This window comes from Octodon degus, unplaced genomic scaffold (assembly GCF_000260255.1).
Source record: "Octodon degus isolate 3935 unplaced genomic scaffold, OctDeg1.0 scaffold00002, whole genome shotgun sequence".
Lineage (NCBI taxonomy): Eukaryota > Metazoa > Chordata > Mammalia > Rodentia > Octodontidae > Octodon > Octodon degus.
In genome coordinates this window covers 30,027,280-30,045,661 of record NW_004524578.1, presented here as the reverse complement: position 1 = coordinate 30,045,661, position 18,382 = coordinate 30,027,280, and the positions used below count along the sequence as shown (strand labels likewise).

The 18,382-nt window shown below is 38.4% G+C and overlaps 1 protein-coding gene across 1 annotated transcript in view; it reads right to left on the bottom strand.

Annotated features, from left to right (window-relative positions):
- The window catches only part of Fsip1 (fibrous sheath interacting protein 1), a 266,885-nt gene that overhangs the window by 6,436 nt on the left and 242,067 nt on the right, over positions 1–18,382 (bottom strand). Inside the window, exon 11 of the mRNA XM_004623531.2 lies at positions 12,094–12,604. Coding sequence (XP_004623588.2) covers positions 12,094–12,604 — 511 coding nt within the window. The remainder of the gene's footprint in view (positions 1–12,093; positions 12,605–18,382) is intronic.

Sequence of the window (18,382 nt, the reverse complement as noted above, 5' to 3'; positions counted from 1 at the left end):
AGGGAACACACTAAGAAAAATGAAACCCATTAAGACAAGGATGAATTAATGACTTCCTTAACAGCAAACCCAAATATGCTGTTATTGTCACAATTTCTAGAACCACACAGCTCCATTGCAAAGCAACAAGACCATTATAACAAAGAAAATTTGTTCTTTGACAGCATTCAGGTTGTATCAGTATGACATACACCACCACATCCCTCCTCAGATCACCGCCATACAGGTTTCAGCCAGCCAGTTACAATCCAATAGGCAGAATTTCATCATTAAGCACATTCATGTTGTATGCTGGTAGTTGTCATTATCAGCAGAACTTGTTTTGAGGACTCAAATAGGATGACATAATTAGCTTTCTTCCATTAAACTAAAACCCCTGTTTTTTTTTCAAGTATACTTAGAAAAACTCTGTCACTAGCATTAAGTGGACATCCAGGGCTCTAGATCTCAGGAACTCTGATTTCAGTAAGTCTAGACACGTGTTTGGACATGTTTATAAAATCAAGCAAAAGTCCATGGATGATCCCAGTGTTCCCTTCAACAAGGGATAAAACCATGGCAGTGGTGGTGAACCTTTTAGAGCTTTCAATAGTAACGAACAGTCAGTGCAGCACCTGTGCCATCGGTTCACCACCTCTGCGCTGATGCATAACAGTGCTTCTCAAACTTCACTGCGTGGAAATAACACCAAGGACCTTCTTAAGGTGAAAATTCCAATACAGTAGGTTCTAGCCTGCAAATGTAACAAGCTATATCAGTGGTTAGAATATACTGTAAGCTGGGAATGTGAGAACTTCAGAGTCTCCAACTCACAAAGCAGAGAGGGCTAGACATTAGCCATCGGCTTTTGGAGAACACACACTCCTAAAGGAAGCATCTGCTACTCAGTCCAGATTGGCCAATCTTTCAGAAAACTGAACTTTTAGGGCATATCTCCCAATCTAATGTTAAAGGCCATATAGTTCAACCAACTCATTACTGGGTATCATATATGTGAATTTTCATGTTTTATCTTTATTGTAACCCTACAGAATATTAAAACCACTTGTATTAGTCCTCTTTCTACCACTATAATTAAACAACTAAATTGATTAACTTATAAAAAGAATAGGTTTATTTTGACTCACAGTTGTCAAAGGTCCGGCCCAAGATCAAGTAGCCCCATTCTCTGGGCTTCTGGTAACAGCAACCTATCACTTGGAAGGATGTGGCCCACCAAACCACTCAGAAAGTCAGGAAGCAGAGGGAAAGAAGATGCTGGGATCCTCCTAGCTCCTTCTACAGCCTATCCCCAGAGACCTAATGACTTCCAATGAGGCCTCAAATCCTGAAAATCCTACAACTGTACTCCCAAAAGAGTTGTGCTGGGCACCAAAACTTTAACACATGAACTTTGGGGGACATACAACATCCAAACTATTATACCAGCCAATTTTACAAGTAAGACAACCAAGGTATGGACGGAAAAAAAAAAAATAAGATCACTGACTAAGGATCAGAGGACTCAAACCAGGTCTTCCCTATCCAAAGCCCATGTTCCTAATCATTAGGCTATATCACTCAGGTAGGCAGGGCTGAGCCTACCTTTGCTAGCTTGATTCTAGCCTGAGCTCCTGCTACTTATCTGGACTCTATTAATAGTTTTATATTTTGAGTAACTAATTTACTTTATTTTATGTTCTCAGTTTCAATTTAAAGTGACAAATCAACCCAATGTACTAGAAATTGAGGGATTCCAGGGTCACGGATCATCTGTGGTAAAACCAGTACATTTCTGAGCAAATCAGGATGGGTGATAACCCTAGTGTTCATTTATGGTGTTACATTTTAAAACAGCAACAACTAAAACCTTATATGACTCATTGTTGCACTTGTTACAGAAGGGTACTGTTCCTTCAATAGGTCCTTTGAAAAATTCCATTTCACTTTTTTTTTTTTTTTTAAGAATTAGTGTAGTTTTGTTCCCCTTCTTTAAAATTTCTTCTGTGTCCCTTTTTGCCCAACTTCACTTTGTTTTCATATTTGGCTCTTTATCATATGAATTTCTGTTGATAGCTAGGCTCAAATGCAGAGTAGAAAAGAGAAAATAATATGCTTGGCGAGATGCCTTTTATTTTGATTACACAGAAAACAACTCAGCATAAGAGAATTCTTTTAAATTCTAGACTATCTCACAGACTTGAAGCTTTGTGCAACGCGAGACATGTCTGAGGTTCTGTTGCTGCAAACACTGGACACCATTCCTACTCGTGGAAGAACATAAGAGTGGGAGCACACTCAGCTCAGCCCCTTCCTGCTCAGGGAACAGTGCCTCGCTCCGCCCATCTCTGCAGGGTACATTCTAGATGCCTCGACTTTGTGGGTTAGGACTCCACAGGTCACCACTGTGACCTGTGACTCAGTGACTCAGAGGTAGGTTTACTTCAAAACAGAGCAGTACAAAGTCCACTTGGCGACAGCTGGAGTCATGACAGTAATAAAACTGACTTGTTTGTTCTCTTTTCATTAGCAGCACCTTCTCAATTGTTTCTGATCATTATGGGGAAGATATTAGTGCTATTTACCAGTTCCCTAAAATCCCAACTGTTAGACGGTCAACAATGAGTTTACTAGATCTTATGATATTCACAAAGTCAAAACACAGTAATTACCACTGAATTCAAAGCAAAAACACAGCAAATAAAGTATTTCACATTGAAAAATTTTGATACAATGGTGAAATAAAACCTTATATTTCAATAATGTGAATTAAGCTGGTTATTAAGTTCTTTTTAAGCTTTATCTGGTTGTCTTCTAGAAGCAGAACTAAAATATTTGGGGAAAACCTCAGTTTATCAAGGAAAAAAGAACTACATCTCAAGAATATTTGCTATTAAAAGAAAAGATGATAACTGGTCTTTAAATTTCCTCCTTGTCTTCTTATAGAAATCTAATCTGAATCACATTCATGTGCATTTATTTCCTGAGAAAGAACCAGAACATAATATAACAGCTGAATGTACAGCAACTCCTCATTACAGAAACATCTTTAAAGGGCTTTTTGCCAAGAAAATTTGTCTAGCATTTGCTTTTTGTGTCCCCTTTGCAGAAAGCGCACAATGTACAATTTAGTATTACACAAAAAAAGTGATTAGCAAGTTATTTTAGCGACTATAAATGGCAAGGTTAGCAAAACAACTTCAGATATTATAACATGCTCAAAATAATAGCATGGGAGCTATTTCCTCAGAGAAGTGATAATGAACCTTTAGGGCACGCAGTGACCACAAATGCTGCAGCACATGTGCCACAGGTTCATCACCAATGCCTTAGAGTTTATTTGCAATAACTAGAAAATGAAGTGTAGTTCACATATTCTTTTCTCTCTCTCTCTCTCTCTCTCTCTCTCTCTCTCTCTCTCTCTCTCTCTCTTTGTTTGATAGTGGGGATTGAACTCATGACCTCGTGTTTGCCAGGCAGGTGTGTATGCAGCTGAGCTATTTTCCAAGCCCACACATATTCACATCTGTATCACCTTGATCTTCCACAAGCAGTTATTATAATCAGGTATGAGGATTATCTGGTATGATCATAAAGGCATGTTCTGTGCCTACATAATTTCTTTCCACTAAGTCATATTAAGTTCTGGCTCATTCCATCTTGTCATATCTGCTCAATGACAGATATAATCAATATGATTCATATTCATCTTTTAGGCAACTGCCATCCTAAACACACACTCCCCATGGAAATGAAACTCCATATACAGCAAATCACTGTATCTCAGCTAGTAAATTTGATAACAGTACACAAAGAAGCTCAGATACTTTCTATCAATCTTTCCCCAAAAGAAACAAAATACAGTCATTGAAGGGTAGAACAAAGGTTCTAAAGTCTATCTACTAAAAGAAGATACGTGGTAAGGGAGAAGGCCAACCACAACCCTCTAATTGAATTTCATGCTGTAAATGAACTCTGCTGTTGGACAAAATATTATAGCTTGACATTTTAGTGAGCCAGATGATGCAACAGCAGTTCTCCACTTCCTACCCCCTCACAGGACTCCCACTGGCACTTGACTATGGACCATACAAACAAACAAAAAATATGATTTGATTCATATAAAAATATGAATTCATGAATATCCCTCAAGAGCAAGGCAAAGATACTGTTTGGGCCACAGACATACAAAAATGAGAAAAGAATAAGGACAAAGTTTCCACATTCACTACATTCACCCCTCCTCCACCTCCAAGCTGTCTTAATGTCATACACAGAGCATTATCCTAGACCTATCCTTTCTATAGTAGGAAAAGTTATAGTAGACATAGAGCTTCCCCACCAGCCTGAGACTCCTCACAAGAGACTCACCCCACTCGTGGAGCTACTGGAGTGTTGGCAGGGATATTTTTCTAAGATGTTACAAAGAACAGGGGTGGGGCTCACAGCAGCAACACACAGATCTTGGCAGCAGCTCTGTGGTCTAGCCAATGAAGGCACTTCACTAGAAAACCTAGCCAAGAGAATGCCTTGCAAGAAGCATTGCCCACAGGTCTGCCAGGCACTTGTCCCTAATGAGCTTACCCACCCAGTCCCGGGCAGGAAGGCAAGGCCAAGCTAGCAATTAGAGGGAGGTATCAGACAACATCTAACCCCAAGAGCCAAGTAGTGATCCCACCAAGCCGTGGTGTTCTCCTTCAGCCTTTCCCAGATTAGTAGGCCAGTGTAGATCATGGGACACTTACACAGAGGAGGATCTGACCCTGTTCAACTCCACTGGCTATTTATGTGACTCAACAAGACTTATTCTCCACATAAGACTTCCCTGTGTGAGGAAGCTCACGTTCTCTATATCTGTAGAGCACAGCCTCCAGCCTGGCCCATCCCAAGTGGCAGAGCTATGACCCCAGAGACCTCTCTCAGTCTGAGAGTCAAGCACGTGGCTCTCTGAAGCTACAGATTAGGAAGAATAGTGCTTTGCAGACAGGGAATATGATCTAAAATTCTGCCCTACCAGAAGCTATTCCAGAGCCCAGTTGGCAGCACCATACAGTATACATATGTTGTTCAAATTACATAGAAAATGGTTAAGAACATTAGAAGGTTTTTTTTTTAACTGCTGGTAGGAATGTAGACTGGTGCAACCATTATGGAAATCAGTGTGGAGACTCCTTAAAAAACTACGACTGCAAGGTCCTGAGTTCAATCCCTGGTACCACAAAAAAAAAAAAAAAAAAAAGGACTGGAAATCCAATCCCATTCAATCCAGCTATGCCTCTACCGGGAATTTTCCCAAAAGAACTGAAAACATCATATCATAGTGATATATATGCATCTATGTTTAGAGCAGCATAATCTGTGATAGCCAAATCTTGAAAGCAACCAAAATGCTCATCACCTGGGGAATGGATCAAAAAAGATGTGGTATTTTCATACAATGGAGTACTACTTAGCTATAAAGAATGATAAACTCAAAGCCTGCATAGTTAAGCGGATGTAACTTGAAGATATACACATAAGTAAAATAAACCAGACACACACCTGTAATTATCGCTTAGTCTCCCTAGTATAAGAACTCAAAAGAAATAAAAATTGAAAGTTACAACATAAGTAAAAGGAAAGTGAGAACTTAAGGACTAAACAACGAAGAGAGTGCAAGGAGAAAAGGTAGGAAACACGTCAGGGGCAAAACCATACATTTATATACAAAAGATGGTTAAGGCAATGATCCTGAGAATCTCCATCGGCTTTCTGAAACTAGTAGTTAATTGGTAGGATTCTCACCATGACTAACTGTATATGCTGATACCTATGAACAAAGCAACTGCACTGAAGACAGCAATGTGTAATACTAGGTCCATGCTTAGAATGCCTGTCATTCTGGTCTTCTAAAAGTGTACTGCTTTTAATATCATATCAATTACCACTATACTATCTCTCAAGTAAATGTTTATTTAAAAAAAGAAAAAATAAATGAAAATAAGAGATAAGAAAAAAATGTCATAGGACTGTCCTACTACAATGTTGTATATGGTTAGATTTCTAAATTTCTGTGTAAAAATTTATAATTGTTTATTTCTATTTTTTACCATTTTTAATTTTTTTCTCATTCTGTAGAAATTTAAAATTTAGCATATTAATGATTGATGGAAAATACCTGTTCCATGTTATGTCTAAGGTGTTTGATATTCAGACAGGTACTGATGTTAAGCTCAACAGTCGATGTTTTAGGGCAATAATATCATTAAGCTACTCTTCTGGAGAGTTAAAAACTTAAGTTTGCAGACCAGAAAAATAGAGAAAAAGAAAGGCTAAAAGGATAGCTAACACTGTGGCCCTAGCCCTCCAAGGTCAGTGAGGACTCAGGACATAAAAGAACCTGTACTGTAACATCCTGTAATTCAGTGGTGTCCCAAATTTTCTGATCAAGGAGATTATGGGGCCACAGAGGAAAGTGATCCATGATGTAGAGTATGTTTAAGGGGAGTCACGTGGACAGAAAACATTCTCTTAGGCCTTCACAGAGAGCAAATTGGTCAAGCAATAGCTGTGACTCATCCACATGGATGACACAGACAAAAGATCTACAAACTGCTGTACAAGGTTTCAGAGTAAATCCTGAGGGGATTTGACTGACCTTGTCAGATACAAGTTACATTTCTTGTTATATAGGTCTTGCTTTATTTTGGTCTTAACCATCCAGCAGAAAAGCATTAAAAAAGGTATAAAAAGTAAAGCCATATTAATATGCTGAGCTGTAAAAGGCTCAAGTCAACAACTTCTGACATTGCCAGTCCTGCAGATAACCCACTACTATTATGGATTACTGGACTACATTGGGTGTCTTTGCTGAATTCACGCACCTACAATACTTGAATGGCAACAGAATACACATCTCTGACAAAAGTAAACAAAAAAGGGGAATATAAATGATGGACCATTTTGGAGTGAAAAAAATATATACATATATATACATATATGCAAAGTAGATATACTGCTACTTTCTCCTAGTTCAATAAGAAGAATGTTTTGAACTCATAGTTTTTAGACAAGATATTCTGTCTGCATCTTGTACTCTGAATAACTACTATGAAGACAACAATATGCAATGTATTAACTATTATAACTGTCCTACTAATCTGTTTTAAAACTGTCTCATTGTTTTTTCTTTCTCAATAGATTTAATTTTAAAAAAGAACATTAGAAGTGTTTTTAAAAGGGAAAGGTTTATAAGAGTATGGAAAGGATATACTGAAATAAATATAGCATTGATACTTTGCTGATTTTCACTTATCACAGGGGTGTCTAGAATGTAACTTCTGCAATAAGTAAGGGACCATTGTACCCTAAACTGAAAGAAAAGGCTCCCAAATGATAAACATATGAAAGCAAGACTAAATCTTATAACTGATACCTAGTCATATTCAGAGGATTCTAATATATAAGCGTGGTATGACTTTTATCTCTACTATAAGAGTTAAAAGGTTAAGACACATAGATTGAAAGACAAAATAAAAGCAACTTCTCAAGAATAAATTCAGTTATACAAAAATTAAATTTTGACATATCATAAAAAGGAGGAATGAGCGAATGAAAACATAGTTTTTATATATGATCCAAGTTAAGCTGTTTTCAGCTTGAAATAGCCAAGTATAAGTATGAAATGTTTCATGTAAGCTTGGCAGTAAACACGAAACAGATATCCATGGTCGCTGCAAACAATATAGAAGGAAAGGATCCAAAGCGTACCACCATAGAAAATTCATCAAGCGAAAACAGAAACAATGAGAGGCAGAAAGAAACAAGACACCTATAAAACTACCAGGAAACAAATAACAAAGCAGCAGAAGTGAGTCCTTATATGTTAATTACCTTAAACGTAAGTGGATTATAAAACTAAATTCAGTAGTGCATTAAAAGAATCAGCTTTTACACTCAAGTGAGTTTTATCTATGGAATGCAAGGAGAGCTCAACATTGGCAAGTAATAAATGTGACACACCACATTAACAACATGAAGGACAAAAGCCATGTGACCATCTCAATAGATCCAGAAAAAGCATTTGACAAAATTCAATACTCTTTCATGATAAAAAACAATCCCCACAGACTAGGTTTAAGGAAATAAACCTCACAATAAAGGCTACTTGGTACAAACTTACAACTAAAATTGTATTCACTCATGAAAAGTTGAAAGCTCTTTCTTCAAGATTGGAAGTGGTAACAATAAGTATGTTCATCACCCCTTTTGATCACCATGAAACTGAAAGTCCACAGCAATTAGAAATAAATACATGAATCTGCCTCGAAAAAAGAAGTAAAACTGTTTACTAATAACATGGTCTTATTTGTAGAAAACACTAAATTTTAGACTCCATTAAAAAACTGTTAGAACAAATAAAAAATTCAGTAAGCTTACAGTAAATAAAGTTAACACAAAAATCAGTAACATCTCTACATATATAATGAATATAGCCAAAAAGAAAATTAAGAAAACTGTCTCATTTATGATAGCATAAAAAAAAAGATTTAGGAGTAAACTTAACAAGTAGAATGACAGAACTGTGTATTAAAAACCAGAAAACACTGATGAAAGTGGTGTGGTGAAAAGCAAAGTGTAAAGATTCACCCATGGAGGCTGAGGAGAGATAATCTTTATTTATCTGTCCAACAACATCCAACATGGAGTTGGGAATGTCAACCCCCAGCAGGAGCTACAACTATAGATTTTATAGGGTCAGAGTTCTGGGCAGTTGGGGAAACAAGAACGTTTTCTTATTTGGCTTGGAATATGTCAGTGCAGTGGAAATTTGTATTACTGGGAGTCTGTTAGATCTTTTCACTGTGTCCTCTTAGGGCTGGAATGTTCTGCCACATATGAAGGAGGGAGGGCTGCTTAGGTCTGCTAAAGTTCATTTTAGTCCAGGATGTCTTTTCTATTCCAAGATGGCTGTGCTTTAGCCCATAACAAAAGAAACTGATGAATCTGGGCATGATGGTGCACACTTGTAATCCAAGCATTCAGGAGGCTGAGATAGGAAGATCACTGAGAGATCAAGGTCCACATGGGTTACATGGTGAATTCAAGGTCAGCCTGAAATATACAGTGAGATCCTGTCTCAAAAACAAAACAAAACAAAAAAACTGAAGAGACCAATAAATAAAAAGATAATCCCATATTCATGAATTAGAGAATTAACACTGTTAAATATTTATACAAACCAAAGTAATCTATAGCTTCAATGATATCTCTAGAAAAATTCATGTCATTTTTCACAACAGTCCTTAAATTCCTCTACAACTATAAAAGACTCTGAAAAGCCAAAACACTCTCAAACAAAGCTGAAAACACTACATTTCCTAATTTCAAAACATTACACAAAACACTGGTAATCGAAACAGCATGGTACAACCTCAAATAGGCACATCAATTAATAGAAAAGATTAAAAAACCTAGAAACAAATCTATGCATTTCTGATCAACTGATTTTTGACAACAGTTCCAAGAAAACACATCAGCAAAAAAAATCAGTCTCTCAATAAATGGCACCAGGAAAAGTAGAATATAAATGTAGAAATGACATTTGATTCTTATAGCACATATAAAAATCAACTCTAAGTAGATTAAAGTATAATATATAAAACTACCAAAATAAAACATAAGAGAACTACTTCATGACATTGGTCTGGAGGACAACAATATTTTGGGTATGACCTCAAAAGCATGGGCAACAAAAGAAGAAATAGGCAAATGAGGTTACATCAAACTAAAAAGCTCTACAAAGCAAAGGAAGTAAAGAATAAAACAAAGAGGAAACCTACAGAATGGGAGAAAATACTTGAAAACCACACATCTATGTATGGTTTAATGTGTAAAATGTAGACAGAATCCAAACAACCTAACAGAAAAAATTTCTAATTTTTTAGAAATGCAAAAATATTTTTCAAAAAAAGGCAAATGGCCAAGAGGCTCGTGTAAAAATGCTCAGCACCATTAATCACTAGGAAAATGCAACTGAAAACCACAATGGGGCATCACTCCATATTGGCTAGAATGGCTGTTATTAAAAAGATGGAAGGTAGGTGTTGGTGAGGATGTGGGATAGACGGAACCCTGCATACTGTTGGTGGGCATGTAAATTACACATCCATATGGAAAATGGTCAGAGGTTCCTCACAAAACTAAAAACACCATGTGATCCACCAGCCTCACTTCTGATCATCTCTAGCCAAAGAAATTAAAGTCCACATGTCTAAGAGATGGCTGCACTCTCATGTTCACTGCACCGTATCCACAGTCATCCACTCTCTTAGTTACGTCCTGCCCAAGTGAGTGGGCCACAGCAGCCTCTCTCAGTCCGCACCTCTTCCGAGGCTGCCCGAGAACCCATGAAGAGACAGCTGTACAAGGGAGCACTGGGAGCAAGAGACCCACCTGAGGCCCACCACATTACTGCCTGGGGCACCCCTTCTTGCCTGTGCCCTCCACCCAAAACCAATTAAACTGTCTTTTCCAAAATAAAGCCTGGTTTTGCCAGCTGGAAGAAAAAAACAGAATTCAATAACATTAAATGAGCACCAGACATTCCTGGGGAGCAATGGCTGTGAGCAGCAGAAACTCAGGAAAGCTCTGGAAATCCAGAGACAAGATTAGTAATTACCTGAGTGACACTCAGGTGACTAATTAGAGACTAACGGAGAAGGAGCTTCTGAAAAGACCACGGGGCTTCAAGAGCAAGTAGGAAGAATTCAGATTTCGTACACTAGGCAATGGAGAGTCCCAGAAGCTTGGGAGGTGGGAAGCTGGCTATGGAATCAGCTTCCTGGCAGAGGGTGGGGAAAGACAAGAAATGATGGGGTTTCCCTGGGCCACCCTAGTGCTCAGGGCCTAGCTGGAAGACAGGCTGCAGGAGTACGCCAAATAGTACTTGGAGTTTAGAAATGGAAAGTGAGGGAGAGGGATAATTCAATAAGGACTGAAATTTTGAACCTAAAGGAAGTCTGAAACATGGGACTCAGGAGTTAGTTTGGAATTAATAGATTATAGACTTAAAGAGGAACAAATGAAAAAGTACATGCATATTAGATTTAAAAGGCAATATATTCTTAAGTAATCTATATTAAAGATAGAAGTTGAAATTTTTTAAATAGACTCTTAAATTTTGAGATAGACTTCTAACAACATAGATAAATAATTATATATACTTTTATGTCAAAAACTTCCCAGGCTGGCAAGATAGCTCAGCAGACTAAGTGCCTGCTTTGGTAAGCGAAGGGACAAGGGTTCGATCCTGGTCACTCCCGGGCATGCTAAGCCTGCCACAGAGTCCAACTGTGGTGATGGATGGCTGTAATCGCAGTGCTGGGGAGGCTGAAATCAGGAGAATCAGTACAAGTCCATGCTGTGTAGTGAGACCCCATACCAAATATATAAAAAATGGAAAAAAAAAAAAAACCCAAAACTTCCCACCTTATTTAAACCCTATCTAATTGTATCATTGTAAGATGCTACAATGGATTGTGACAAAATATCTGAGGATACAAGAGTGGGCTGGACAGGAAGTTCTGCATACAGAAATTAATAAAACAAAAAGAAATGTCAATTTGCAAATTCATTCCTAGAGACAAATTTTCACCACTAAAGTTGATAATTTGAAGTACGATGTGAATCTATTTTATTTGTTTCCATTCAAACTACTTTCTCTAAAATCAACATAGTTTTCCAGATGGCAGAATTAATTATCTTCTTTTTTTTGTGGCCGCTCAGCTTGCCCTGGGGGTGGGGCTGGCACAGTGTGTGGTGCTGGGGATGGAACCACGGTCCCTGCACTTGCCTAAGCTTGCCTAAGCAGGCGCTTTACACCACTGAGCTATCTTGCTAGCCCAGAATTAATTATCTTAATGAATAATATAGTTCATAAGAGCACTAATCTCAAGCTTGCTCTCCTAAGAACATTGCCAAATATGTTATGATTGCACACTTAATGGTATCATCTGTGTCTTGCAAATATATCTTTATATTCATATCTGCTCTGCTGGCTCTACTTCATACCTTTACATTGATATGATTATCAATATGAATTATTCCCCAAAACATATGTTCTCCAAGCCTCACCTGATATTGGTTCCTTGGGAGAACTGAGTTTCAGGTGCTGGTCTTCCAATGAAAGGTTCATATTGATATTATATGGTGGATCATCTAAGAAAGAAGGCCTTCGTAGTCTTCCAATGCCAAGAGTCTTTGACATAAAATAGTCTTCTGTGTTACTAACAACCTCATCTTTGGAAAACTGGAGGCATTTCACATTCTCTGCTTCAATGACAAGGGTTTCTGCCATATAATGCCCAGCCAAGGTTTGGGTGAGATGATAGTCTACAGAACCTTCACGCTCTGCATGCTCGTGCATATCTCCATCCTCCTCCTCTGTTTTCTGGGTTTCTGCTTCTGATCCATTTAGTAACTCTAACAGGATAGATCTTGAAATTCGGGGCAAGTCAGCCATCTTATTCTCAATGCCTTCATTTTCCTTTTTGGAAATCCACCCAGTGATGGATTTCTGTTTGAATGTGTACTTATCCAGGAGACACTTTAGCTGTTCTTCAGAGAGAAGTGATGTGGACTCTAGCTAAGGAAAAAAAAAAAAAAAACAGGTCTTCATAGTCAATTGATTAAGTAAATGTGTTTAATGTTAGCAAGATTCCAATAGTACAAAATAAATGCCAGTACCAGAAATCCCCTCTAGATAAGACATGTAGGTAGGAAAATAATTCATTTCAAAGTATCCAAAAGTGTAGTGAAAATGGATAGCAGCCATAGAGAAAAAGCTTCAAATCAATCGTATGACCTGTAATCTGGGGTTAGGCTACAAATCCTACAACACTGAAGAAAATAAATTACTGTACCAGATTAACCACTGACATCCTTTCTAAACTTGAGTTTAAGTGGACTGATTGGCAAAAATACTTTTAATTGTAAAAATCCTGGCTCAACCAGCAGGAAATAGAGACAACTGTCTCCGATAAACAGCCAGCAATCCTGCCATAATCTCTAGCAGGTATTTCTCTGTCTCTTCCCTTTCCTCAAAGTGAGCCAACACCCTCAAGTCTGGGACCTGAGGCAGAGACCTCAGACAATCAGGGCAGATCAAACCTGCCCGCCCGAAGCATTTGCCACTCCTATGTCTGTCCACAGCTGGCAACAGACAACAATGCTGAAGACAACAGGAAGGGTGAAAGAGCTGCACATCCTGACAGGTCTAGGCAGGGCCCAGGGCCTTTCCAAGAGGAGCACATTGTGAACAAAGGACTGGATGAGACATACAGTATTTAATCTCTGCTTCTAAGGATTATTGGGACTGGATGTTTCAGCCAAAGCCTTAAGGGTTTAAAAACACATTTTTCTTTGGTGATATTCTCATCAAATAAGTAAAAATAAATCAAGGAAAAATAAAAGTCCATGGTCTATAGGAATTTAACTAAACAAATTACTTGAATTTCAACAAAAAGGAGTAGTGTTAAAATATATGGAAACATATTAGAAAATAGGTCTCCTCTAATGAATCAGCATCTGTCTGGATCCACATGCTGAATTACCTAGGAAAACTAAGTCACCTGGGCTGGGGAGATAGCTCAGAGGTCTAAGCGCCTGCCTGGCAAGCACAAGAACCCAAGTTCAATCCCCAGTACCACAGGCCTTGCCGGCACCTACCTGGACCCTGCTATATTTACACAATCATCAGAACAGAAATATTAAAGTTTTGAGGGGCAGCCTGATAGCTCAGCAGACTGAAACACCTGCTTAGGCAGAGGAAAGCAGCCAGGGTTCGATCCCCACCATGCCAATGCCATGCTGGTCCCGCCCACGGGGAGTGCTGAGATGGTGATAGAGACTGGGCATGGTGGTGTGCACCTGTAATCTGAGCACTTGGGAGGCTGAAAACAGGAGAATCACTATGAGTCTGATCTATGTAGTGAGACCCTGTAGGCCCTGCCCTAAATACAGAAGAAGAAGAAAAAATAAAGCTTGAGATAACAAAAAACTTGTGATTTAACTCTTGTGTGGAAATGAGAGGAGAGAAAGGAGTATTTGGAGTAACAAAGTTAAATCATTGGCTATAATTCAGGAACCAATATATAATGTCTAAAACTAATCAATTAAGAAGGTCCATTATTGACCTTAGCAGATACAGAAGTTACATCTCTTAATATATAGGTCTTGCTTTATCTTGGTCTTAACCATCCAGCAGAAAAGTATAAAAATGAGGTATATAAAGTAAATCCATATTAATATGTTGAGCTGTGAAAGGTTCAAGTCAACAACTTCTGCAGATAACCCACTACTATTGTGGACTGCTGGACCGTGTTGGATTGTTTGGCTGAATTCACGCACCTATAGTATTTAAATGCCAATGGAATACCCATCTTTGACAGGACTAAACAAGAAAAGGGGATACAAAGGAAGGACCATTTTGTATTTGTATATACAGAATAGTTAGGATAGATACAGCTACTTTGGCTTAATTCAATGAGAAGAAAGATTTGTACTAATAGTGTTTGGACAGGATATCTTGTCTGCTTCTTGTACTATGGATAACCATTCAGAAGGCAATAATGTACAAGGCACTAATTATTGAAACTGTCCTATTCATCAAGTTTGAAACTGTCTCATTGCTATTTGTTTCTCAATAAAATAAATAAAAAGGTCAGTTTTTAAAAGTTAATATAAAGGTAAACATTGAGGGAAACAACTAAAGGAATTAAAAGTGCTGTATCTGAAGAATATAGAAAAGCAAATCCAGAGAGAAAAATCTGAGTCAAGGAACTACTATTTGTTTAAACATTTTAACATAACTTTTTATTATTGCAATAAAAATTTAATTTCATTTGAAATAAAATTTAAATATATTTTTAAAACTAATAAAAATTAATTTTAAATAAATTTAAAATACTTAAATAAAATTCCCAACTGATTGTATCTTTGGACATCAGAAGCAGAACCAGGCTTCATGGGCTCTGAAACATACAATCTAGGACCAGAAACACATATAATCTTGTAAAATAAAAGAAATAGCTCAGTGGACTAAGCGCTTTCTTAAGCAAATGTAGAGGCCAGGGCTCAATCCCTGGCACCATATGCCATTCCGACCCGGCTCCCCAAGCACACTGAGCTGGCGATGGAGTCTGGGCATGTTGGTGCATGCCTGTAACCCTAGCACTAAGGAGGCTGAAACAGGAGGATCACTACAAGTCTGAGCTGCATAGTGAGACCACACAAACACAGAAAAAGAACTAAAATAAAAGAATATGAAATTTAAAATATAAAGTCAGATAAAAGTTCACAACAGTAGCTTCTGCAATGGGAGGAGGGCTGTGACTCAGTGGAGCTCTGACAAGGTGTGGGGGTAGGATTCACCAAAGTCCCCAAGGCTGTCCAGGGCACAGTGTGGCTTCATCAGAAATAACTTCTTGGGTAAAAAAAGAAATAACAACCACAATAGCCATAATGAAGGATTTGCTCAGCATACCTAAAGGAGACACAGAAAAGAAAAATGGAGCATAAAGACGGAAACCTTGAATGAAAAAATATAGGAAAAAATTATTGATATTCTAAATCAATCACCTTGAAAAAGCCAGAAAGAAGCACTAGCCCAAACCCATACAGGAAAAGCCCCTGTTCTGTATTCATGCCTGCTTGCCACATGGCTCACTTCCCCATTTGATCCAGGTTTAATCAGTTTTACCTGAACAATTATACTTGTAATCTTATTGGACCATAGTTTTGTCCCACCCCATGTGTGAGTTCCCATGTTTTCCATTTTAGAACTGCCTCCCTTCATGGTTCACTCTATAAAAATCCCTAGAAAAGTCAGGCTCTTTGGCAACCTACTCAGGTGCCCTTCTGTCCCTTTCTTAGACAGAAGCTTTCTTTCCCCCAGTAAATATATTCTGCTCTTAAAAGCTGCCGTATGGGCTGGAGAGATGGCTCAGTGGTCTAAAGCACCTACTTAGAACAAGCTTAGCAAAAGCATCAGGGACCGCGGTTCAATCCCCCAGCACCACATGCCAGCCAGCCCCGCCCCCTGGTGGGCTGGGCTGGCCCCCCCCCCCACACACACACACACACACACAATTAAATAAATAAATAAATAAAAAAAGCTGCCGTAGAGGACTGGTGAGATGGCTCAGTGGTCTAAAGCACCTACTTATAACAAGCTTAGCAAAGCACAGGGACCGTGGTTCAATCCCCCAGCACCACATGCCAGCCAGCCCCGCCCCCTGGTGGGCTGAGCTGGCCCTACCCACACACACACACACACACACACACAATTAAATAAATAAATAAATAAAATTTTTTTTAGAAAAGCTGTCATAGAAAAGAAATTGATCACCTACAAAGGAAAGCCCATCAGAATTATGGCAGATTTCTCAACACAAACCATCAAGTCAAGAAGAATGTGCAGTGAAGTATTTTAGGTACTGAAAGAAAACAACTTCCACCCAGATTGATGCACCCTGCAAAACTTATCTACCAAACTTAATGGACAAAAAAGATACTTCCATGACAAAAAAGAACTGAAGAAATTCATGACCACCAAACCAACCCTACAAAGAGTACTGATAGATATTCTAGAAAGAGACAAAAATGATCACAACTTCAGAGTAAGCAATAAAAAAAGTTCACAACAAATTAGCATCTTAGACAGTTAAGTCCATCTCTTACATTATGTTTTTCAGTTATTGACCAAAACTTCTCACAAAAGCATTTGATATTGCAAATTCACTTCTGCTCCCATCCAAACTTGTACCACTGATGGACCCTGCCTGTAACTACACTGAGTTCATAGTAAATCTGGTTCTACATAATCTGAGATAAAACATAGCCCATTTTAGCCTGGAAGTATTCAGAAACACCTGCACTACAAGTACCCTGGTGCTCGTGGAGGAAAGATCTTGATAAGAAAGACTATACAGAAGACTAGAACCAGGGCTCCCACCCAAGTTCTGTCATCTAAGCATGTTTATTTATGCTCTCTCTTCATCTGTGAAATGAGGGGTTGAAGATAATGATTAAACTAACTTCTCACTCTAACTTTTTTTTACAAACAAATACTCTAAAAATAAGATGCTGGAGGTATAGTTCACTATACTTAGCCAGAGCACTGGGCTGCACCTCCAGCACCACCAAAAAGTAAAAGAAATGAAAGACTATCTATTGGCATAACAGTATAGCCCTGGTAAAATTATAAAAACTAAACAATAAGAAAAAGAGAGCTTCCATTTCCTGGGATTCTTCACAGTATCAATGTTGACCTCCAAATATTATAAGTAAAAGTTAATCAAATATATACATATTTAATTTGAATAACCTGATTAGTGTTTCTGGGCAGCAGTACAAGCAGAAATTGCAACACAAGCCATCTTTCTCTTTTGATTCTCAGCAGTGCTTTGCCCAAATAGGAAGCTCTGTAAATGATTATTATGAGACTTGTAAGTTCAGGCTGCCTCACATGTTTGATAAAGAACTATACCAATAGGAATCATTTACAAGCCTGGGTTGGACTAAACAAGGGCTCTCTCAGAAACATCCCAACCATTCTGGACAGTCACAGGGCTTTGTCACTTTCACCCAGATTGCTCTCCGCACCCCCGAGCTAAGGAGTTCAGGCCTGAGGTACTCGCTGGGGGAGTGTAGTCAAGTGACTATATGCTTAAGTAGTCACCTCAAAGTATCTGCCTTCCATGCCAGCTCTAGTTTCCCAATATTTCATAAACAAGTTATTATTCTTCATATTCCTTCCTATTATGGTTTGTGTATAATTGTCCCCCCAAAGCCTCTTGCAGTCTTGGGGTAGCTTCTGGAGTTTGTGATTAATGTAAGGAAGAAAGAGAAGGTAGCTGCTTGAGCTGCTGCTACTCTTCCTTTCGCTCCCTTGCTCTTTGCTTCTGCCATGAAAGGTTGCCCTCTGCCGTGTGCCGCTCTGCCTTGGAGCCAGCTGAGTATGGACTGCAACCTCCAGTAACTGTGAGCTAAATAAACCTTTCCTTCCTTCAATTTGGGTGTTGGGTATTTGTCCCAGCAATGAGAGAAGAGTAACTAAGACACTTTCCTTCATAAAATTCAGCCCAATTTATTTTTTCTCCCTCATCCCTTCTCTGTTTTAGTAGTCCTTTTATGAATCTTCTTTCTTGTCTTAGACAACACGCATGCAGTCCATAAATCAAGGAATACGTGCCCTGTATTTTTTTCCTCAGTATAAGAATATGTATATACAATATAGAATATAGGAATATACTTGTGATGAGAGTTCCCATGCAGCTTGCTGGCTTTGTTGGCACACTGACTGACATCTTAAAAAGTAGTAATAACTAGCATTTCTTAAGTACCCACTCTAAACCAGACAGGT